This window comes from Heterodontus francisci, chromosome 39 (assembly GCF_036365525.1).
Source record: "Heterodontus francisci isolate sHetFra1 chromosome 39, sHetFra1.hap1, whole genome shotgun sequence".
In the NCBI taxonomy this organism is placed as follows: Eukaryota; Metazoa; Chordata; class Chondrichthyes; order Heterodontiformes; family Heterodontidae; genus Heterodontus; species Heterodontus francisci.
The window spans coordinates 43,667,751-43,692,643 of record NC_090409.1 but is presented as its reverse complement, the minus strand read 5'-3'; the positions used below and the strand labels follow the sequence as shown (position 1 = coordinate 43,692,643).

Genomic DNA, 24,893 nt, shown 5'->3' with positions numbered 1-24,893 from the left:
GGTCAGACTGACCGGCCTAGAATTATTTGGCCTTTCCCTCGCACCCTTTTTAAACAATGATATAATGTTCGCAGACCTCCAATTATCTGGCACCTCACCTGTATCCAGTGAGGATTTGAAGATAATCCTCAGAGTATCTGCTATTTCCTCCCTGGCTTCCTTTAACAACCTGGGATACAATCCATCCGGCCCTGGTGATTTATCCACTTTCAAGGATGTCAGACCCTCCAGTAATTCCTCTCATTATGTTTATTGTATCTAATATTTCACACTCCTCTTCTTTAACTACAATGTCTGCATTAGCCCTCTCCTTTGTGAAGACAGAGACAAAAAACACATCAAGAACACTGCCCACATCTTCTGCATCCAAACATAAGTTCCCTTGTACATCTCTGACAGGCCCTACCCTTTCCTTAGTTATCCTCTTGCTTTTAATGTACTGATGAAACATCTTTGGATTTTCCTTGATTTTACCTGCCAATAATTTTCCATGTCCTCTCTTTGCTTTTCTAATTTCCTTTTTTTACTTCACCCCTGCACTTTCTATACTCCTCTCGGCTTTCTAAAGTATTAAGATTTTTCTGATCATCATAAGCTTTCGTTTTCTGCTTCAACATATCCTGTAGGCCTCTAGATAACCAGGGGGCTCTAGATTTGGCTGTCCCACCCTTTATCTTTGTGGGGCCATGCTGACACTGTGCCTGTAGAATCTCACTTTTGGGTGCTTTCCACTGATTTTCCTTCAGGTAGTTGTATCCACTTTCGCCAGGTCACCTCTCAGTTTCGTAAAATTTGCCTTCCCCCAATTTAGAACTTTTACTCCTGTTTTATCCTTGTCCTTTTCCATGATTATGTGAAAACTAACTGTATTATGATCACTATCTCCAAAATGGTCACCCACTGCTACGTCCTCCACTTGCCCAGCTTCATTACCGCAGACGAAATCTAGAATTGCGCCCCCTCTCGTTGGGCTTGTTACGTGTGAGCTAAAAAAGTTCCCTTGAATGCAGTTCAAGAATTATGTGCCCTCTGTGCCCTTCACACTGTTTGTATCCCAGTTGCTATTGGGGTAGTTGAAATCCCCAACTATTATTGCCCTGTAGCTTTTGCACTCAGAAATGTGCCTACATGTTTGTTCCTCTACCTGCCTCTCACTATTTGACGGTCTATAGTACACTCCTAGTACTGTGGCTGCCCCTTTTTAAATTTTGATCTCCACCGATATGGCCTCATTTGATGACTCATTTTGCATATCATCCCTCCTCACAGCTGTTATTGACTCTTTAACCAATAATGTTACAGCCTCTCCTTTTGTTGATCCCCCTCTCTATCCTGCCGGAAAACTCTTTATCCAGGGATGTTGAGCTGCCATTCTCGAGCCTCTTTAAGCCAAGTTTCCATGACAGCAACAATACTGTGTTGTACAGAGGCTTCTGGACTTGAGTCCTCTCTTGGCCTGTCTGTCCAACTCAATAGCTTGCTTTCTTCAATCACACTGACACCTTTCATTCATTTACTGTTTGATCATGTCACCCCCACAGTCTTCGTTTCTCTACTGGCGGTAAAAAACAAACTTCAGCCTGTTAAAACTTGCTCTCCTAAGGACGAGGATCAACCTGGCTGCCAAACCCTCTCAAATGCAGCCAGATACTGTTTTATTAGAATGATCCCGGGGCTGAAAGGGTTAATTTACAAGGACAGGTTGCACAAACTAGGCTTGTATTCCCTCGAGTGTAGAAGATTAAGGGGGGTGATCGAATCGAGGGGGTTTAAGATGATAAAAGGATTCGATCGGGTCGATAGAGAGAAACTATTTCCTCTGGTGGGGGGAGGGGGGAGTCCAGAACAAGGGGGCAGAACCTTAAAATCAGAGCCAGGCCGTTCAGGGGGTGATGTCAGGAAGCACTTCTTCACACAAAGGGGAGTGGGAATCTGGAACTCTCTCCCCCAAAAAAGCTGTCGAGGCCGGGGGTCAATTGGAAATTTCAAACCTGAGATTGATGGATTTTTACTGGGTGAGGGGATTAAGGGTTACAGAACCAAGGTGGGGAGATGGAGTGAAGATACAGATCAGTCATGATGTAATTGAATGGAGGAACAGACTCAAGGGGCTGAATGGCCTCCTCCTGCTGCTCTGACAGCTGGGGAAATGTATCTGCTTTGAGGTACAACTCAAAATTATTTTAGAATTATTTTGATTTTGATTCACAGGAAGAGGAGGAGGCCCACTCAGCCTCTCGAGCCTGTTACACAGGAACAGGAGAAGGCCCATTCAACCTCTCGAGCCTGTTACACAGGAACAGGAGGAGGCCCACTCAGCCTCTCGAGCCTGTTACACAGGAACAGGAGAAGGCCCATTCAACCTCTCGAGCCTGTTACACAGGAACAGGAGGAGGTTCATTCAGCCCCCTCTCGAGCCTGTTACACAGGAACAGGAGGAGGCCCATTCAGCCCCCCTCGAGCCTGTTACACAGGAACAGGAGGAGGCCCATTCAGCCCCTCTCGAGTCTGTTACACGGGAACAGGAGGAGGCCCATTCAGCCTCCCTCGAGCCTGTTACACAGGAACAGGAGGAGGCCCATTCAGCCCCTCGAGCCTGTTACACAGGAACAGGAGGAGGCCCATTCAGCCCCTCGAGCCTGTTACACAGGAACAGGAGGCGGCCCATTCAGCCCCTCGAGCCTGTTACACAGGAACAGGAGACGGCCCGTTCGGCCCCTCGCAAGCCTGTTCCACAGGAAGAGGAGGAGGCCCATTCAGCCCCTCTCGATCCTGTTACACAGGAACAGGAGGAGGTTCATTCAGCCCCCTCTCGAGCCTGTTACACAGGAACAGGAGGAGGCCCATTCAGGCCCCTCTCGAGCCTGTTACACAGGAACAGGAGGAGGTTCATTCAGCCCCCTCTCGAGCCTGTTACACAGGAACAGGAGGAGGCCCATTCAGCCCCTCTCGAGTCTGTTACACGGGAACAGGAGGAGGCCCATTCAGCCCCTCTCGAGCCTGGTACACAGGAACAGGAGGAGGCCCATTCAGCCCCTCGAGCCTGTGACACAGGAACAGGAGGAGGCCCATTCAGACCCCTCTCGAGCCTGTTACACAGGAACAGGAGGAGGCCCATTCATCCTCTCGAGCCTGTTTACACAGGAACAGGAGGAGGCCCATTCAGCCCCTCGAGCCTGGTACACAGGAACAGGAGGAGGCCCATTCGGCCCCTCTCGAGCCTGTTAAACAGGAACAGGAGGAGGCCCATTCAGCCCCTCTCATGCCTGTTACACAGGAACAGGAGGAGGCCCATTCAGCCCCTCTCGAGTCTGTTACACAGGAACAGGAGGAGGCCCATTCAGCCCTTCTCGAGCCTGTTACATAAGATCAGGAGGAGGCCCATTCGGCCCCTCTCGAGCCTGTTACACAGGAAGAGGAGGAGGCCCATTCGGCCCCTCTCGAGCCTGTTACACAGGAACAGGAGGAGGCCCATTCAGACCCCTCTCGAGCCTGTTACACAGGAACAGGAGGAGGCCCATTCAGACCCCTCTCGAGCCTGTTACACAGGAACAGGAGGAGGCCCATTCATCCTCTCGAGCCTGTTTACACAGGAACAGGAGGAGGCCCATTCAGCCCCTCGAGCCTGGTACACAGGAACAGGAGGAGGCCCATTCGGCCCCTCTCGAGCCTGTTAAACAGGAACAGGAGGAGGCCCATTCAGCCCCTCTCATGCCTGTTACACAGGAACAGGAGGAGGCCCATTCAGCCCCTCTCGAGTCTGTTACACAGGAACAGGAGGAGGCCCATTCAGCCCTTCTCGAGCCTGTTACATAAGATCAGGAGGAGGCCCATTCGGCCCCTCTCGAGCCTGTTACACAGGAAGAGGAGGAGGCCCATTCGGCCCCTCTCGAGCCTGTTACACAGGAACAGGAGGAGGCCCATTCAGACCCCTCTCGAGCCTGTTACACAGGAACAGGAGGAGGCCCATTCATTCTCTCGAGCCTGTTTACACAGGAACAGGAGGAGGCCCATTCAGCCCCTCGAGCCTGGTACACAGGAACAGGAGGAGGCCCATTCAGCCCCTCTCGAGCCTGTTAAACAGGAACAGGAGGAGGCCCATTCAGCCCCTCTCGTGCCTGTTACACAGGAACAGGAGGAGGCCCATTCAGCCCCTCTCGAGTCTGTTACACAGGAACAGGAGGAGGCCCATTCAGCCCTTCTCGAGCCTGTTACATAAGAACAGGAGGAGGCCCATTCGGCCCCTCTTGAGCCTGTTACACAGGAACAGGAGGAGGCCCATTCAGCCCTTCTCGAGCCTGTTACACAGGAACAGGAGGAGGCCCATTCGGCCCCTCTTGAGCCTGTTACACAGGAACAGGAGGAGGCCCATTCAGCCCCTCTCACCCCTGTTACACAGGAACAGGAGGAGACCCATTCAGCCCCTTCTCGAGCCTGTTACACAGGAACAGGAGGAGGTTCATTCAGCCCCCTCTCGAGACTGTTACTCAGGAATCAGGTATGGTAGCATAGTGGTTATGTTACTGCAGTAGTAATCCAGAGATCTGTACTAATGCTCTAATGTGGTTGATTCTTAACTGCCCTCTGACACAGCCGAGCAAACCACTCAGTTGCATCAACCTGCTGCAGAAAAGGTGAAAAAGTATCAAACCAGCCTGACCACCCAGCATTGATCTGGGCACCGGAAACAACAAAGGCTCACCCTGAAATAAAAACAAAAAGTGCGGGACTTACTCAGCAGGTCTGTTAGCATCGGTGGAGACAGAAGCAGAGCTAAGGTCTCAGATCAGTGACCCTTCATCAGAACGGTCTCAGGTTAGAAATGTAATAGGTTTTAATCAAAATAAAGAGGGGTTGGGGCAAGCGATAACAAAAGAGAAGGTGTTGATAGGACAGAGGGTCGGAGAGATGGTCATGACACAAAGGCAAAGGGTGTGTTAATGGTGTGTTGAAAGACAAAGCGTTAGTGCAGAGAGGGTGAAAAATGACAGAATAATGAACAGCTCTGGCCAAAAGTGGGCAGTCACATGTTAAAAAAAACAAAGAATGTACGATGAAACAAACTAAAATAAAATAAACAAATAAAAAATAAAAAAGAAACAAGAAAAAGTAACTAAAAATAAAAAGGGGGGGCCCGTCATGCTCTGAAATTATTGAACTTAATTCAATGGCTGCCCAGGTCTGCACAGGAATGTTGTCGCTGTGTCAGTCCCCACGGGGTTAACAGTTTGCTTACAAAGTGAAACAAACTGGAGTTTTCTCACTGTTTCCCCGCTTCCTGATTTCACTGTGACATTCAGCACTTTCTAATTTAAAACACAGAACAGCACAGGAAGAGTCCATTCAGTCTGAGCACAGCGTGTCGGCCGTTACTCCCCGGGCGAGCAGTCGGAGAAGGTCCGGGTAAGTAATACAACGACTGGAATTCATTTTTGGGTCGAAAGGGATCAAAGGGTATGGGGCAAAAGCCGGAACAGGCTACGAAGTTGGATGAGCAGCCATGATCATAATGAATGGCGGAGCAGGCTCGAAGGGCAGAATGGCCTACTCAGGCTCCAATTTTCGATGTTTCTGCGACCAACATTGACCTTTGTTGGTGTTGTGACTTTATAAAGACACATTCCAATGATTGACGCCTTTGAAAGATTTCTACATGTTATTGAGATCTGAGCACAGGGCTCAAGTCTGTCGGACAGAAACTCTTAATATAAAAGCAAAACACTGTGGATGCTGGAAATCTGAAAATATCCCAGAAAGTGTTGGAAATACTCAGCAGGTCTGGCAGCATCTTGGAGACAGAAACAGAGTTAATGTTTCAGGTCTGTGACCTTTCATCAGAACGAGATATCTCTCTAATTCAAGGGAGGAGGAAAGTACAGAGACATGAATTTGAGCCACTAATCCAGGCTCCCAGTGCCAGGACTGAGGGAGTGCTATAGAAATGCAAGTTGTTCATTGTTTTACTTTCTTAAAGCCTTGTAACTCTCTGTAGAGCACCCGTCACCCACAGAGAATCAAATTAGTCGGTGAAGACATTGTCTAAAAGCAGTTTTGATCTCTCGAGAGCCGTCAGACAAGAGGTGAGGTCTCATTAACTCCTTTCTCTTTCAGAGTGAGAAGCTGATGAAATCTCTGGGAACGGACAATGATCGGGAAATCTTACTTCCTCCTGTCTCTTCTCCAAGGTAATATCATCGTCAGCCCGGACATATTCATGGTGAATAGTCTTTGTAAAAGATCATTCTTACTGAGCTCTGATTGGGAACCAATTCAGCAGTGACCCAGTGCAGTAACTGGCACCAAGTCCCGTTCACCCATCGCCCCTGTGCTCGCTGATATACACTGTGCTCCTCATGTTCAAATCTGTCGCTGGTGTTGCATCCCCTCCCTATCTCTGTAACCTCCTCCAGCCCCGACAGCCCTCCCTATCTCTGTAACCTCCTCCAGCCCCGACAGCCCTCCCTATCTCTGTTACCTCCTCCAGCCCAACCACCCTCCCTATCTCAGGAACCTCCTCCAGCCCCAACAAACCTCACTATCTCTGTAACCTCTTCCAGCCCCTACAACCCTCCCTATCTCTGTTACCTCCTCCAGCCCCTACCACCCTCCCTATCTCTGGAACCTCCTCCAGCCCCTACAACCCTCACTATCTCTGGAACCTCCTCCAGCCTCTCCAACCCTCCCTATCTCTGTAACCTCCAGCCCCGACAAGCCTCCCTATCTCTATAACCTCCTCCAGCCTCGACAACCCTCCCTATCTCTGCAACCTCCTCCAGCCCCAACAACCCTCCCTATCTCAGTTACCTCCTCCAGCCCCAACAACCTTCCATATCTCTGTAACCTCCTCCAGCCCCGACAACCATCCCTATCTCTGTCACCTCCTCCAGCCCCTACAACACGCCCGATCTCTGTAACCTCCTCCAGACCCGACAACCCTCCCTATCTCTGTAACCTCCATCAGTCCCTACAACCCTCCCTATCTCTGTAACCTCCTCCAGTCCCTACAACCCTCCCTATCTCTGTAACCTTCTCCAGCCCCAACAACCCTCCCTTTTCTGTAACCTCCTCCAGCCCTTAAACCCCTCCCTCTCTCTCTGCAACCGCCTCCAGTCCCGAGAACCCTCCCTATCTCTGTAACCTCCTCCAGCCCATAGAACCGTCCGTATCTCAGTAACCTCCTCCAGCCCCCACAACGCTCCCTATTCTGAAACCTCCTCCAGCCCCGTCAGCCCTCCATATCTCTGTACTCCTCCAGCCCCTACAACCCTCCCTATCACTGTAACCTCCTCCAGTCCCTACAACCCTCCCTATCTCTGAAACCTTCTCCAGCCCCTACTACCCTCCCTATCTCTGTAACCTCCTCCAGTCCCTACAACCCTCCCTATCTCTGAAACCTTCTCCAGCCCCTACAACCCTCCCTATCTCTGTAACCTCCTCCAGCCCCGACAACCCTCCCTATCTCTGTAACCTCCTCCAGTCCCTACAACCCTCCCTATCTCTGTAACCTCCTGCATCCCCTGCAACCCTCCCTATCTCTGTAACCTCCTCCAGCCTCTACAACCCTCCCTATCTGTATAACCTCCTCCAGCCTCAACAACCCTCCCTATCTCTGTAACCTCCTCCAGCCCCAACAACCCTCCCTATCTCTGTAACCTCCTCCAGCCCCAACAACCCTCCCTATCTCTGTAACGACCTACAGCCCCTAACACCCTCCTTATATCTGTAACCCTCTCCTGCCCCAACAAACCTCCCTATCTCTGTTACCTCCTCCAGCCCCCACAACCCTCCCTATCTCTGTAATCTCCTCCAGCCCCTACAACCCTCCCTATCTCTGAAACCTTCTCCAGCCCCGACAACCCTCCCTATCTCTGTAACCTCCTCCAGTCCCTACAATCCTCCCTATCTCTGTTACCTCCTCCAGCCCCTACAACCCTCCCTATCTCTGTAAACTCCTCCAGTTCTGACAACCCTCTCTATCTCTGTAACCTTCTCCAGCCTCGACAACCCTCCCTAACTCTGTAACCTCCTCCAGACCCTACAACCCTCCCTATCTCTGTAACCTCCTCCAGCCCCTACAACCCTCCCTATCTCTGTAAACTCCTCCAGCTCTGACAACCCTCCCTATCTCTGCGAACTCCTGCAGTACCGACAACCCTCCCTATCTCTGTAAAATCCTCCAGCCCCGACAACCCTCTCTATCTCTGTAAACTCCTGCAGCCCCGACAACCCTCCCTATCTCTGTAACCTCCTCCAGCCTCTACAACGCTCCCTATCTCCTAAACCTCCTCCAGCCCCTACAACCCTCCCTATTCTGTAACCTTATCCAGCCCCAACAAGCCTCCCTATCTCAGTTACCTCCTTCAGCCACAACAGCCCTCCATATCTCTGTAACCTTCTCCAGCCCCGACAACCCTCCCTATCTCTGTAACCTTCTCCAGCCCCTACAACCCTCCCTATCTCTGTAACCTCCTCCAGCCCCAACTACCATCCCTATCTCTGTAACCTCCTCCAGTCCCAACAACCTTCCCTGTCTCTGTAACCTCCTCCAGACCCAACAACCCCCCTATCTCTGTAACGACCTCCAGCCTCAACAACCCTCCTTATATCTGTAACCTACTCCAGCCCAGACAACACTCCCGATCTCTGTAACCTCCTCCAGCCCCAACAAACCTCCCTATCTCTGTTACCTCCTCCAGCCCCCAAAACCCTCCCTATCTCTGTAATCTCCTCCAGCCCCTACAACCCTCCCTATCTGTGTAATTTAATCCAGCCCCGACAACCCTCTCTATCGCTGTGAACTGCTCCAGCCCCGAAAACCCTCCTTTTCTCTGGAACCTCCTCCAGCCCTGATAACCCTCCCTATTCTGTCACCTCCTCCTGCCCTTACACCCCTCCCGATCTCTGCAACTTCCTCCAGCCTCTACAACCCTCCCTATCTCTGTAACCTCCTCCAGCCTCTACAACCCTCCCTAACTCTGTGACCTCCTACAGACCCGACAACCCTCCCTATCTCTGTAACCTCCTCCAGCCCCGACAACCCTCCCTATCTCTGTAAACTCCTCCAGCACTGACAACCCTCTCTATCTCTGGAAACTCCTCCAGCTCCTACAACCCTCCCTATCTCCTAAACCTCTTCCAGCCCTGACAACCCTCCCTATTCTGTAACCTCCTCCAGTCCCTACCACCCTCCCTATCTCTGTAACCTCCTCCAGCCCCTACAACCCTCCCTATTCTGTAACCTCATCTAGGCCCCACAACCCTCACTATCTCTGGAACCACCTCCTGCCTCTACAACCCTCCCTATCTCTGTAACCTCCTCCAGCCCCTGCAACCCTCCCTATCTCTGGAACCTCCTCCAGCCTCTACAACCCTCCCTATCTCTGTAACCTCCTCCAGCCCCTGCAACCCTCCCTATCTCTGGAACCTCCTCCAGCATCTACAACCCTCCCTATCTCTGTAACCTCCTCCAGCCCCTGCAACCCTCCCTATCTCTGCAAACTCCTCCAGCCCGTACAACCCTCCCTATCTCTGTAACATCCTCCAGCCTCTCCAACCCTCCCGATCTCTGCAACTTCCTCCAGCCTCTACAACCCTCCCTATCTCTATAACCTCCTCCAGCCTCTACAACCCTCCCTAACTCTGTGACCTCCTCCAGACCCGACAACCCTCCCTATCTCTGTAACCTCCTCCAGCCCCGACAACCCTCCCTATCTCTGTAAACTCCTCCAGCACTGACAACCCTCTCTATCTCTGGAAACTCCTCCAGCTCCTACAACCCTCCCTATCTCCTAAACCTCTTCCAGCCCTGACAACCCTCCCTATTCTGTAACCTTATCCAGCCCCTACAAGCCTCCCTATCTCAGTTACCTCCTTCAGCCACGACAGCCCTCCATATCTCTGTAACCTCCTCCGGCCCCTACAACCCTTCCTGTCTCTGTAACCTCCTCCAGTCCCTACAACCCTCCCTATCTCTGCAACTTTCTCCAGCCCCTACAACCCTCCCTATTCTGTAACCTCCTCCAGCCCTTACACCCCTCCCTCTCTCTCTGTAACCTCCTTCGGCCTCTACCACCCTCCCGATCTCTGTAACCTCCTCCAGCCCCGACAACCCTCCCTATCTCTGTAACCTCCTCCAGCCCCTACAACCCTCCCCATCTCTTTAACCTCCTCCAGCCCCTACAACCCTCCCTATCTCTGTAATCTCCTCCAGTCCCTACAACCCTCCCTATCTCTGTAACCTCCTCCAGTCCCTACAACCCTCTCTATCTCTGTAAACTCCTGCAGTACCGACAACCCTCCCTATCTCTGTAAAATCCTCCAGCCCCGACAACCCTCTCTATCTCTGTAAACTCCTGCAGCCCCGACAACCCTCCCTATCTCTGTAACCTCCTCCAGCCTCTACAACGCTCCCTATCTCCTAAACCTCCTCCAGCCCCTACAACCCTCCCTATTCTGTAACCTTATCCAGCCCCTACAAGCCTCCCTATCTCAGTTACCTCCTTCAGCCACAACAGCTCTCCATATCTCTGTAACCTTCTCCAGCCCCTACAACCCTCCCTATTCTGTAACCTCCTCCAGCCCTGACACCCCTCCCTCTCTCTCTGCAACCGCCTCCAGTCCCGAGAACTTTCCCTATTCTGTAACCTCCTCCAGCCCATGGAACCCTCCCCATCTCAGTAACCTTCTCCAGCCCCTACAACACTCCCTATTCTGAAACCTCCTCCAGCCTCTACAACCCTCCCTATCTCTGTAACCTCCTCCAGCCCAGACAACACTCCCGATCTCTGTAACCTCCTCCAGCCCCAACAAACCTCCCTATCTCTGTTACCTCCTCCAGCCCCCAAAACCCTCCCTATCTCTGTAATCTCCTCCAGCCCCTACAACCCTCCCTATCTGTGTAATTTAATCCAGCCCCGACAACCCTCTCTATCGCTGTAAACTCCTCCAGCCCCGAAAACCCTCCTTTTCTCTGTAACCTCCTCCAGCCCTGATAACCCTCCCTATTCTGTCACCTCCTCCAGCCGTTACACCCCTCCCTATCTCTGTAACCTGCTCCAGTCCCTAACACCCTCCCTATCTCTGTAACCTCCTCCAGCCCCTACAACCCTCCCTATCTCTGAAACCTTCTCCAGCCCCTACAACCCTCCCTATCGCTGTAACCTCCTCCAGCTCCTGCAACCCTCCCTATCTCTGTAACCTCCTCGAGCCCCGACAACCCTCCCTATCTCTGTAACCTCCTCCAGCCCCGACAACCCTCCCTATCTCTGTAACCTCCTCCAGTCCCTACAATCCTCCCTATCTCTGAAACCTTCTCCAGCCCCTACAACCCTCCCTATCGCTGTAACCTCCTCCAGCTCCTGCAACCCTCCCTATCTCTGTAACCTCCTCCAGCCCCGACAACCCTCCCTATCTCTGTAACCTCCTCCAGCCCCGACAATCCTCCCTATCTCTGAAACCTTCTCCAGCCCCTACAACCCTCCCTATCGCTGTAACCTCCTCCAGCTCCTGCAACCCTCCCTATCTCTGTAACCTCCTCCAGCCTCTACAACCCTCCCTACCTGTATAACCTCCTCCAGCCTCAACAACCCTCCCTATCTCTGTAACCTCCTCCAGCCCCAACAACCCTCCCTATCTCTGTAACCTCCTCCAGCCCCAACAACCTTCCCTATCTCTGTAACCTCCTCCAGACCCAACAACCCTCCCTATCTCTGTAACGACCTCCAGCCCCTAACACCCTCCTTATATCTGTAACCCTCTCCTGCCCCAACAAACCTCCCTATCTCTGTTACCTCCTCCAGCCCCCACAACACTCCCTATCTCTGTAATCTCCTCCAGCCCCTACAACCCTCCCTATCTCTGTAAACTCCTCCAGCCCCGAAAACCCTCCTTTTCTCTGTAACCTCCTCCAGCCCTGACAACCCTCCCGATTCTGTCACCTCCTCCAGCCCTTACACCCCTCCCTATCTCTGTAACTTCCTCCAGTCCCTACCACACTCCCTATCTCTGTAACCTCCTCCAGCCCCGACAACCCTCCCTATTCTTTAACCTCATATAGCCCCCACAACCCTCCCTATAACTGTAACCTCCTCCAGCCCCTACAACCCTCCCTATCTCTGTAACCTCCTCCAGCCCCGACAACCCTCCCTATTCTTTAACCTCATATAGCCCCCACAACCCTCCCTATAACTGTAACCTCCTCCAGCCCCTACAACCCTCCCTATCTCTGTAACCTCCTCCAGCCCCAACAACCCTCCCTATCTCCGTAACCTCCTCCAGCCCCTACAACCCTCCCTATCTTTGTAACCTCCTCCAGCACCAACAACCCTCCCTATCTCTGCAACCTCCTCCAGCCTCTACAACCCTCCCTATCTCTGTAACCTCCTCCCGCCTCAACAACCCTCCCTAACTCTGTAACCTCCTCCAGACCCTACAACCCTCCCTATCTCTGTAACCTCCTCCAGCCCCTACAACCCTCCCTATCTCTGTAAACTCCTCCAGCTCTGACAACCCTCTCTATCTCTGTAACCTCCTCCAGCCCCGACAACCCTCCCTAACTCTGTAACCTCCTCCAGACCCGACAACCCTCCCTATCTCTGTAACCTCCTCCCGCCTCGACAACCCTCCATAACTGTGGAACCTCCTCCAGCCCCGACAACCCTCCCTAACTCTGTAACCTCCTCCAGACCCTGCAACCCTCCCTATCTCTGTAACCTCCTCCCGCCTCGACAACCCTCCCTATCTGTGTAACCTCCTCCAGCCCCAACAACCCTCCCTATCTCTGTAAACTCCTCCAGCTCTGACAACCCTCTCTATCTCTGTAACCTTCTCCCGCCTCGACAACCCTCCCTAACTCTGTAACCTCCTCCAGACCCTACAACCCTCCCTATCTCTGTAACCTCCTCCAGCCCCTACAACCCTCCCTATCTCTGTAAACTCCTCCAGCTCTGACAACCCTCCCTATCTCTGCAAACTCCGCCAGCCACAACAACCCACTCGATCTCTGTAAAATCCTCCAGCCCCGACAACCCTCTCTATCTCTGTAAACTCCTGCAGTACCGACAACCCTCCCTATCTCTGTAAAATCCTCCAGCCCCGACAACCCTCTCTATCTCTGTAACCTCCTCCAGTCCCAACAACCTTCCCTATCTCTGTAACCTCCTCCAGACCCAACAACCATCCCTATCTCTGTAACCTCCTCCAGTCCCAACAACCTTCCCTGTCTCTGTAACCTCCTCCAGACCCAACAACCCCCCTATCTCTGTAACGACCTCCAGCCCCAACAACCCTCGTTATATCTGTAACCTCCTCCAGCCCAGACAACACTCCCTATCTCTGTTACCTCCTCCAGCCCCCCAAACCCTCCCTATCTCTGTAATCTCCTCCAGCCCCTACAACCCTCCCTATCTGTGTAATTTAATCCAGCCCCGACAACCCTCTCTATCGCTGGAAACTCCTCCAGCCCCTACAACCCTCCCTATTCTGTAACCTCATCTAGGCCCCACAAACGTCCCTATCTCTAGAACCACCTCCAGCCTCTACAACCCTCCCTATCTCTGTAACCTCCTCCAGCCCCTGCAACCCTCCCTATCTCTGGAACCTCCTCCAGCCTGTACAACCCTCCCTATCTCTGTAACCTCCTCCAGCCCCTGCAACCCTCCCTATCTCTGGAACCTCCTCCAGCCTCTACAACCCACCCTATCTCTGTAACCTCCTCCAGCCCCTGCAACCCTCCCTATCTCTGCAAACTCCTCCAGCCCCTACAACCCTCCCTATCTCTGTAACATCCTCCAGCCTCTCCAACCCTCCCGATCTCTGCAACCTCCTCCAGCCTCTACAACCCTCCCTATCTCTGTAACCTCCTCCAGTCCCTACCACCCTCCCTATCTCTGTAACCTCCTCAAGCCCCTCCAACCCTCCCTATCTCTGTAACCTCCTCCAGCCCCTGCAACCCTCCCTATCTCTGGAACCTCCTCCAGCCTCTACAACCCTCCCTATCTCTGTAACCTCCTCCAGACCCTGCAACCCTCCCTATCTCTGGAACCACCTCCAGCCTCTACAACCCTCCCTATCTCTGTAACCTCCTCCAGCCCCTGCAACCCTCCCTATCTCTGGAACCTCCTCCAGCCTGTACAACCCTCCCTATCTCTGTAACCTCCTCCAGCCCCTGCAACCCTCCCTATCTCTGGAACCTCCTCCAGCCTCTACAACCCTCCCTATCTCTGTAACCTCCTCCAGCCCCTGCAACCCTCCCTATCTCTGCAAACTCCTCCAGCCCCTACAACCCTCCCTATCTCTGTAACATCCTCCAGCCTCTCCAACCCTCCCTATCTCTGTAACCTTCTCCAGCCCCTATAACCCTCCCTGTCTCTGTAACCTCCTCCAGCTCCTGCAACCCTCCCTATCTCTGCAACCTCCTCCAGCCTCTACAACCCTCCCTATCTCTGTAACCTCCTCCAGTCCCTACAACCCTCCCTATCTCTGTAACCTTCTCCAGCCCCTATAACCCTCCCTGTCTCTGTAACCTCCTCCAGCTCCTGCAACCCTCCCTATCTCTGTAACCTCCTCCAGCCCCTGCAACCCTCCCTATCTCTGTAACCTCCGCCAGCCCCTACAACCCTCCTGATCTCTGCAACCTCCTCCAGCCTCTACAACCCTCCCTAACTCTGTAACCTCCTCCAGACCCGACAACCCTCCCTATCTCTGTAAACTCCTCCAGCACTGACAACCCTCTCTATCTCTGGAAACTCCTCCAGCTCCTACAACCCTCCCTATCTCCTAAACCTCTTCCAGCCCTGACAACCCTCCCTATTCTGTAACCTTATCCAGCCCCTACAAGCCTCCCTATCTCAGTTACCTCCTTCAGCCACGACAGCCCTCCATATCTCTGTAACCTCCTCCGGCCCCTACAACCCTCCCTATCTCTGTAACCTCCTCCAGTCCCTACAACCCTCCCAATCTCTGCAACCTTCTCCAGCCCCTACAACCCTCCCTATTCTGTAACCTCCTCCAGCCCTTACATCCCTCCCTCTCTCTCTGTAACCTCCTCCAGCCTCTACAACCCTCCCTATCTCTGTAACCTCCTCCAGTCCCTACAACCCTCCCAATCTCTGTAAACGTCTCCAGCCCCGACAACCCTCCCTATCTCTGTAACCTCCTCCAGCCCCTACAACCCTCCCCATTTCTGTAACCTCCTCCAGCCCCTACAACCCTCCCTATCTCTGCAACCTCCTCCAGCCCTTACACCCCTCCCTCTCTCTCTGCAACCGCCTCCAGTCCCGAGAACCCTCCCTATCTCTGTCACCTCCTCCAGCCCCGATAACTCTCCCTATTCTGTAACCTCCTCCAGCCCAGAGAACCCTCCCTATCTCAGTAATCTCCTCCAGCCCGGACAACGCTCCCTATTCTGAAACCTCCTCCAGCCCCGTCAGCCCTCCATATCTCTGTACTCCTCCAGCCCCGACAACCCTCCCTATCTCTGTCACCTCCTCCAGCCCCTACAACCCTCCGAGATCTCTGCGTTCCACTAATTTGGCCTCTTGCCCATCCCCCGATTCCCATCGCTCCACCACTGGCCGCCGTGCCCTCAGCTGCCTGGGGGCCCTGAGCTCTGGAATTCCCTCCTTGAACCTCAGGGGATGGACAAAAAAGTTAGAACTGTTGCAGCTCAAAAATACTCGTCTGCATGAGAAGTGGCTCTGACCACAACACAGCAGCAATCAGAGAATGGAAAAAGTTTTCAGCTCTCACATGTCCGGCTGAGAGTCACCACAATGAACAACCATGATAAGGAAGCAAAATAACTGAAAGACAAAAGGAAGGCAAACCTGTCAGTCTACCAAGGTGTCAAATTTACAGAGTTTCGCCACTGTCTCTGCTCTGCTGCGCAGTTATACTTCATAGATAACAGAATGATACAGCACAGAAAGTGGCCATTCGTCCCATCATTCCCCTCCCTCTCTGCTATCTCACTGAGGATATTTCCCTGTTTATTCTACATTGGTTAATGGCTCCAGTCACATTAGGATTGTGTCACCTCCTGACTCCATTCCTCCAGTTCACTCCTGCTCGGACACCCAACCTCCACCTTCCGTCAATGTCAACTGATCCGAAATTCTGCTGTCCTCGGCCAGCCTTCACCAAATCCCACTCACCCATTCCCCCCTCACTGACCCACATTAACTCCCAGTGCCTTGAATTGAAAATTCTTATCCTTGGCTTAAAATCCATCCATGTCCTCACCCCTTCCCCATCTCCAGCCTCTCCTCCAAACCTGCAGCAAACCCATCCGTGATCTCTCCATACCTCTGACGTCGTCCTCCTTCGGCCGGACTGCCCTCACTTGGTTCCATTCTTATGGATCTGATTGTAACCAGAGCATCTCCAGCAATGGTTTCTCTTCCCACACCAGCACCGTTACCTCTGGAGTCCCTGAACTTCCCACTCCCTCCTCTTCCTCGTCTACATGTTGTCCACTGGCGACAGCATCTACAGTCATGGAGTCAGCTTCCACATGTGTGCTGACAACACCCAGTGAGCCGGTGCGGACACGATGGGCCGAATGGCCTCCCTTCTGCACTGTAATGATTCTCTGTGACTCTGCGTCTTTGCTCGGTCTTTGGGCCTAATTGGACAACTCGACCACTCTCCTCCCTTACGCTCTTTCCCCATCGCACTGCCAAATTTTCTCCGATTCCCCCTTTTGAAAGATACTATTGAATCTGCTTCCACCGCCCTTTCAGGCAGCGCGTTCCAGATCACAACAACTCACTGTGTATAGTAAAACTTCGGCTGCCCGTTCAGTGATGATTGCACCCCAAACCGAGGAGAGATGAGGAGAATTATTTTAATGGAATTGGGTAAATACTTGAATGGGATAAATTTGTAGGATTATGGGGGAAAGAGCGAGGTGGGGGGGGGGGGGCGGGGGAGGGGGGGGAGCGGTAGTTGCACTGATTGGATAGCTCTTTCAAACAGCCGGCATAGGCATGATGGGCCGAATGTCCTCCTCCTGTGCTGTTAGAGTCTATGATTTAAGTTCCTTGTCAGCAACTCTTTATCTCTCCTGCTGAAACCACGAATATTGTCGAAGAACAGGAGCTGTTTGGTGTCCAGTTCAGTCTTAACCAGAATGCAGTAGATCATCTGTGAAAGTCATGAACCCAACACAGCGGCACCTCCGACACATGCAGAGCTCAGGCTAGTGGAGCTTTGCTGGTGTGTTTCATAGTGTCTGCTGGAGTAGAGACAGTGCTGAGCTTGGGGACAAGTCAGTCTACAATGCTGCATCGGAATCAAACTACAACAATGTGGGTTTTACATCAATAATAATCCCTTGGACAATGAGCATGCTCACTAGATTGAGTTAGATTAGCCAATCAAATGGATACAGAGCAGACAAGAGGGTTTGGCTACTTAGTGATTTATGATGGAGATAATGGTGTGAGTTCTGATGGATCCTAATCCATTCTCCTGCCTTGTAAGTCAATACAGAATGTATCTCAACTGGTGCGTCTTGTAGACACTGTCTTGGGTGGAAGACTGGCTTCACTCAACAGGGGCCTGAGGTCCATGAGCCAATGTCGAATGAACTTGTCCACTCCCGTGTTCAGGATACCCTTCCATCTGTTGGGTCAAGTATTGTCCTCACATACAGAAACGTGGTCTGCTGAAGAAAAGGCAGGAAGAGAGGAGGGTGGAAGAACCATGGGCAATGTGACTATGAGTTTGTCTGACGTGTTCACAAAATAAACTAGGGAAGGGATAGCAGAGACATTTATATATAAATCAATTAGCAACGGGATCGTACCAGACAGCTAATGATATTCCTAAATTTAAAAAGGGAGACAAATCAAGTCAGGGAACTATCGATCAGTTAGCTTAATGGCTGGGGGCATAGACAAACATATGAATTAGGAGCGGGAGTAGGCCACTCGGCCCTTCGAGCCTGCTCCGCCATTCAACAAGATCATGGCTGATCTGATTGTAACCTCAACTCCACATTCTCGCCTACCCTCAATAACCTTTCACCCCTCTTGCTTATCAAGAATCTATCTACCTCTGCCTTAAAAATATTCAAAGACTCTGCTTCCACTGCCTTTTGAGGAAGAGAATTCCAAAGACTCACGACCCTTTGAAAGTAAAACATTTCTCCTCATCTCTGTCTTAAATGGGCGACTCCTTATTTTTAAACAGTGACCCCCAGTTCTAGATTCTCCCACAAGGGGAAACATCCTTTCCACATCCACCCTGTCAAGACCCTCAGGATCTTATATGTTTCAATCAAGTCGCCTCTTACTCTTCTAAACTCCAGCGGATACAAGCCTAGCCTGTCCAATCTTTCCTCATAAGACAACCCGCCCATTCCACGTATTAGTCTAGTAAACCTTCTCTGTACTACCTCCAACGCATTTACATCCTTCCTTAAATAAGGAAACCAGTACTGTACACAGTACTCCAGATGTGGTCTCACCAATGCCCTGTATAGCTGAAGCATAACCTCCCTACTTTTGTATTCAATTCCTCTCACCATAAACAATAACATTCTACTTGCTTTCCTAATTACGTGCTGTACCTGCATACTAACCTAGGGAGGTTACCAAGGTGGATCACTAACCTGGATGGGAGAGATAATGGCATCTTCACTCAAAGATGTAACAAATATTTGGAGCTGAAAATATAATAAAGAACAGTCAGCAAGGATTTCATAAGGGAAGGTCATGTTAGATAAACCTTATTGAATTCTTTGAAACAGTAAGAGAAATAGCAGGAATAGTCATTGGAATCGCTGTGTAATAGATGTGATACACTTGGATATACTCATTCATCACTCGTTGTCCTTTGAAGGTGATGAAGGTAGACCTTCTTCTTGACCCGTTACAGACTGGGCAGGGGAGGTCACAGGGGAGACAGCTGCTGTCAATGTAGCCTTGGTGAGTGCCTTATATGTCCTGGAGATGGTCCACACTGTAGTCACTGGGGTGGATATCGAGTCTATTGGATCTACAGACCATCCAGTGTTAAATATTGATATTTCTCTCCCCAGCTGCCTTGTCACAAGAGTGGAAAGCCCACACTCCACGAGATGTGACAGTGCAGGAAGGTTCCTGTGCACAGATTCCATGTCATTACAGTTATCCATCGAGTCTGGCAAACAAACCGCGAGTTGGAGTCTGGTTTAATAATGAGGAAGAGACAACATCGTCTATCGCCTTTCACTCCAAGAATCACAATCAGGCGTTGTCACGGTTCCGCCATCGGACCCGGCTGTCTGGAGACCTGAAAGATGGTGACTGTTCCCTGATTATAAACGACATCACACAGGAAGATGCAGGACCTTATTATTTCAGAATAGAATTTGACATCAAGAATAGTTACAACTACCATCCTGTAACCCAGCTTCACATTTCTGGTAAGTGCTGTGTTATAATTACTCAATAATTCACATTCCACACTCAATGGGAAATAACACAAACTGTGGCGGTTACATATTAACACAAAACACAGCTTATTATAACGCAGTGTCTGATTATCAATAACCTGGCAATACCTTCCAGTTCAGTTCGAAAGCAACCTCTAATACTCACTTTAATATCAATGATTAAATGTATTGACTGTGTCCATCAATGTTATCAGGTTATCCCACTCCCATCTATCTCTCGAATTGTGTTTAGAAGTTTATCCTGATCACTGTAACCTCTCAGTTCTGGGATCATCCTTGTAAAAGTGCTTTCTCTGGTGGGACTGTGATTTCTATTTGAACTGATGTTTCACGATATATTGATCGAAAAGGATCCATTCTCTGTCTGTTAGATTTCACAGATAAACCCACGATATTCCCTGCTGAAATTATTGCAGGAAAGAGTGTGGACGTAAGCTGCACCTTCAACACAACGTGCAATGGAACAGCACCTGTCTTAACCTGGGTCACTCCCACTGACGTACCTGGATCACTCTCAAACAGTGTAATTCAGCATGGTGTCACTCTGACCTATACTTCTGTTCTGACCCTGATCCCATCACTCAAACACCAGGGGCAAACTCTCACCTGCAGAGTGACATATCCATCTGTTTCATCAGAGCGGAACCTCACACTAACTGTGCAATGTAAGTATGGACATCCTTTATTCTACAGTAGCTGTAATAGGCTACATTGTACACAGCAAGATCCCACTAACAGCAATGTGGTGAGGACCAGATCCTTTGTTTTTTATTGAGAAATACAGGCCAGGACACCATAAAGAACTCTGCTTTGAACGGTGTCTTGGGAGCTTTTATATCCACCTGAGAGGGAGATGGGGCGCGGTTTTAAATCTCACCTGAAAGCGGCACCTCCGACAGTGCAGCACTCCCGTAGTACTGACCCTCCGACAGTGCAGCACTCCCGTAGTACTGACCCTCCGACAGTGCAGCACTCCCTCAGTACTGACCCTCCGACAGTGCAGCACTCCCTCAGTACTAACCCTCCAACAGTGCAGCACTCCCTCAGTACTGACCCTCTGACAGTGCAGCACTTCGTCAGTACTGACCCTCTGACAGTGCAGTGCTCCCTCAGTACTGACCCTCTGATAGTGCTGCACTGCTTCAGTACTGACCCTCCGACAGTGCAGCACTCCCACAGTAATGACCCTCTGACAGTGCAGCATTCCCTCAGTACTGACCCTCCGACAGTGCAGCACTCCTTCAGTACTGACCCTCCGACAGTGCAGCAATCCCTTAGTACTCATGTTCCAACAGTGTGGCACTCCTTCAGTACTGACCCTCCAACAGTGCAGCACTCCTTCAGTACTGACCCTCCAACAGTGCAGCACTCCCTTAGTACTCACGTTCCAACAGTGTGGAACTCCCTCAGTACTCATGTTCCAACAGTGCTGCACTCCCTCAGTACTGACCCTCCGACAGTGCAGCACTCCCTCAGTACTGACCCTCCAACAGTGCAGCACTCCCTGAGTACTGACCCCAGACAGTGCAGCACTCCCTCAGTACTGACCCTCCAACAGTGCAGCACTCCCTGAGTACTCACGTTCCAACAGTGTGGCACTCCTTAATTCTTTGAGGAAGTGACAAAGTTGATTGATGAGTGAAGGGCTGCAGATGTCATATACATGGACTTCAGTAAGGCGTTTGATAAGGTTCCCCATGGTAGGCTGATGGACCAAGTGAAGTCGCATGGGATCCAGGGTGTACTAGCTAGATGGATAAAAAACTGGCTGGGCAACAGGAGACAGAGAGTAGCAGTGGAAGGGATTTTCTCAAAATGGAGATGTGTGACCAGTGGTGTTCCACAGGGATCCGTGCTGGGACCACTGTTGTTTGTGATATACATAAATGATTTGGAGGAAAGTATAGGTGGTCTGATTAGCAAGTTTGCAGACGACACTAAGATTGGTGGAGTAGCAGATAGTGAAGGGGACTGTCAGAGAATACAGCAGAATATAAATAGATTGGAGAGTTGGGCAGAGAAATGGCAGATGAAGTTCAATCAGGGCAAATGCGAGGTGATGCATTTTGGAAGATCCAATTCAAGAGTGAACCATACAGTAAATGGAAAAGTCCTGGGGAAAATTGATGTACAGAGAGATTTGGGTGTTCAGGTCCATTGTTCCCTGAAGGTGGCAACGCAGGTCAATAGAGTGGTCAAGAAGGCATACGGCATGCTTTCCTTCATCGGACGGGGTATTGAGTACAAGGGTTGGCAGGTCATGTTACAGTTGTATAAGACTTTGGTTCGGCCACATTTGGAATACTGCGTGCAGTTCTGGTCGCCACATTACCAAAAGGATGTAGATGCTTTGGAGAGGGTGCAGAGGAGGTTCACCAGGATGTTGCCTGGTACGGAGGGCGCTAGCTATGAAGAGAGGTTGAGCAGATTAGGATTATTTTCATTAGAAAGACGGAGGTTGAGGGGGGACCTGATTGAGGTGTACAAAATCATGAGAGGAATAGACAGGGTGGATAGCAAGAAGCTTTTTCCCAGAGTGGGGGATTCAATTACTAGGGGTCACGAGTTCAAAGTGAGAGGGGAAAAGTTTAGGGGGGATATGCGTGGAAAGTTCTTTACGCAGAGGGTGGTGGGTGCCTGGAACGTGTTGCCAGCGGAGGTGGTAGACGCGGGCACGATAGCGTCTTTTAAGATGTATCTAGACAGATACATGAATGGGCAGGAAGCAAAGAGATACAGACCCTTAGGAAATAGGCGACATGTTTAGATACAGGATCTGGATCGGCGCAGGCTTGGAGGGCCGAAGGGCCTGTTCCTGTGCTGTAATTTTCTTTGTTCTTTTTTTGTTCAGTACTAACCCCAGACAGTGCAGAACTCCCTCAGTACTGACCTCCAACAGTGCAGCACTCCCTCAGTACTGACCCTCCAACAGTGCAGCACTCCCTCAGTACTGACCCTCCAACAGTGCAGCACTCACTCAGTATTTACCCTCAGTCAGTGCCGCACACGCTCAGTACTGACCCTCCGACAGTGCAGTACTCCCTCAGTACTGACCCTCTGACAGTGCAGCACTCCCTCAGTACTGACCCTGTAATTGTGATGCACTCCCTCAGTACTCAACCTCTGACAGTGATGCAATCCCTCAGTACTGACCCTCTGACAGTGGAGCACTCCCTCAGTACTGACCCTGTGACTGTGTAGCACTCCCTCAGCACTGCACTGTGGTGTCTCTCTGTAGTATGTGCTTTATGATGAAGGAATTTACATTGCTATCACACCTTTCACATTCTCAGAGTCTCTCAAAGTGCTTCACAGTCAATGTGAGTTAACTGATCTTTATTTGTTTTCAGACACACCACGGAATCTCTCAATTACTTCTCCTGATATGATGACAGATTCATCGATCAATATAATTGAGGGGAATTCTACAGTGATAATCTGCTCTGTCGAGAGCTTCCCAGCTTCCAACCTGACGTGGCGACATCTTCATGTCACAATGAACAGAACACATTACAACAACGAGCTGTGGTTGGAGTTTCCTCACGTTACATCCAGGGATACTGGAGACTATCAGTGTGTGGCAGAGAATGTACATGGAGCAGAGGAGGGGTCCATAACCATCACTGTGGAACGTGAGTGTACACATAATTCAATATCTCTCTCTCACACAAACAAATACACTCACACACACACTCCACCCACATCTGAGGACCATGGTAAAACAGTACTGGAGTCATGTGTGGCTGTTTCTTTAGGTAGAGACTCCACTGACTGGAAAGTGGGATTGTTTGGAGGTGGGATCGCTTTGAGTGTTGTACTGGTTGGATTCTTCATCTTCAAGTGTGTGAGAAAGTAAGTGTGAAGGTTTAATTCGTTGCTTTTGAACCTCCTTACCTCAACCATCTCTTCCTACCACCTCAGGATGTTGCAAAGTACTTCACAGTCAATGCAGGACTTCTTTTGAAGTGTGCTCATTGTTGTAATGTCAGAAACGCAGCTGCCAATTTGTGCACAGCAAGATTCCACAAACAGCAATGTGATAATGACCCAGATCATCTGTTTTTTTTGAAGCGATGTTGGTTGAGGGATAAATACTGGCCCCCAGGACACCGGGGAGCACTCCCCCCCCCCCCCCCCCCCCCCCCACACTGCTCTTCTTCCAAATCGTGGCCGTGGGATCTTTTACACCCACCTGAGAGGGCAGATGGCGGGGTGGGGGGGGTGGGGGGGGTGGTGGTGGTGGGAGCTCGGTTTAACGACCCATCCTACAGTGCAGTACTCCCTCGGTACTGGCACCGGGTGTGTCAGCCGAGATTGTAAAGTGCTTTCAGGCGCCCTGAGATGTGAAAGGCGCTGTGGAAATGCAGCTATTTCTTTCTTTGGTTAGTGGATTCAAAGCCCATCTTAAACCTTTGGTGCATAAAGTGGGTTCAGTTGGGGCCAACTTTTCAAAAGTCAAGAGGCAGAACCGAATGTGGATGCTTATAAATGTACAGTCTAGTAAGACACAGACACACAGACTGACTGCGAACACAGCTACTGCTAGAAAGCCAAGCAAGACATAGGGAAGCAAGCCAGAAAAGTGGGTTTTGATGTCTTTTATGCGAAGTCATGGTCTTGGAATTAGGCTTGCCATCTGCACTTGCCCTTCCTCTTCCGCTATCCCACACATCTTCTGCTTTCTCCCCGTCCGCTCTTCCTCTTGCCCTCTCTTTCTCTCTCGCCGACTCTTTCATGTTCTCCAGTCTCTGACATTTTCCAAGGCTTCTGGGCAGCATCTGCTCCTTCAGAATATCCACTTCTCCCTCTGGAGTACTGAATTGAAAGTCCACTGTAAATGGCTGCCTCCCCAACCGCCCCCCCCCCTCTCTTCCAGTTTTACACTGGACCAACCTCACAGTGTCAGTCACACAGGGTTCACAGCTTGCTGACAACACAGGACTAAGGTGATTCATTTCAGCAAAAGTCTTTCTCTTGTTCCTCATTTTCTGACATGACCACACAGTGAAACATCAACCCTTTCTAATTAAATACACAGAGCGAGAAGCACAGGAAGAGTCCATTCAGCCCGAGCACAGCGTGTAGGCAAAGCCTCCCCAAGCGAGCAGTCGGACAGGTCCCGGGTAAGTAACAGAACAACTGGAATGCACTTCCACGACTAACATCGACCTTTGTTGGTGTTGTCACTTTATAAAGACAGATTCCAATGATTGACTCCTTTGAAACATTTCTACATGTTATTGAGATCTGGACACAGGGCTCAAGTCTGTCGGACAGAAAATCATTCCAGTTCAATTGTAAGCAAAGGTTGGAAAGGCGAGGAATGTATTCCCCAGATTATACATGATTAAGCTGTGATCAAATTGAGGTGTTAAAGATGGTTGAACAAGGTGATAGCACAGATATAGAAAAATTACCTCCTCTGCTGGGGGGATTCCGGAAGAAAGTGACGTAA

The 24,893-nt window shown here is 50.8% G+C and overlaps 1 protein-coding gene across 1 annotated transcript; it reads left to right on the top strand.

The window, feature by feature from the left end:
• The first annotated feature begins 5,834 nt into the window (after positions 1–5,834).
• Positions 5,835–24,893, top strand: LOC137352905 (sialic acid-binding Ig-like lectin 13). The gene is made up of 8 exons (XM_068018749.1): positions 5,835–5,943; positions 6,112–6,185; positions 19,043–19,408; positions 19,810–20,103; positions 22,789–23,070; positions 23,194–23,290; positions 24,477–24,561; positions 24,816–24,893. Exons 2-8 carry the CDS (start codon positions 6,146–6,148, stop codon positions 24,891–24,893), a joined length of 1,242 nt encoding a protein of 413 aa, XP_067874850.1. The 5' UTR covers positions 5,835–5,943; positions 6,112–6,145.

What these genes read in the sequence shown, in the direction of transcription:
- LOC137352905 (XM_068018749.1), top strand. Translation starts at nt 6,146, where the DNA reads ATGATCGGGAAATCTTACTTCCTCCTGTCTCTTCTCCAAG. An exon ending in CCTCCTGTCTCTTCTCCAAG is followed by an intron (nt 6,186 to 19,042) that starts GTAATATCATCG and finishes TTCTCTCCCCAG; the next exon opens with CTGCCTTGTCACAAGAGTGG. An exon ending in CCTCACACTAACTGTGCAAT is followed by an intron (nt 20,104 to 22,788) that starts GTAAGTATGGAC and finishes ATTTGTTTTCAG; the next exon opens with ACACACCACGGAATCTCTCA.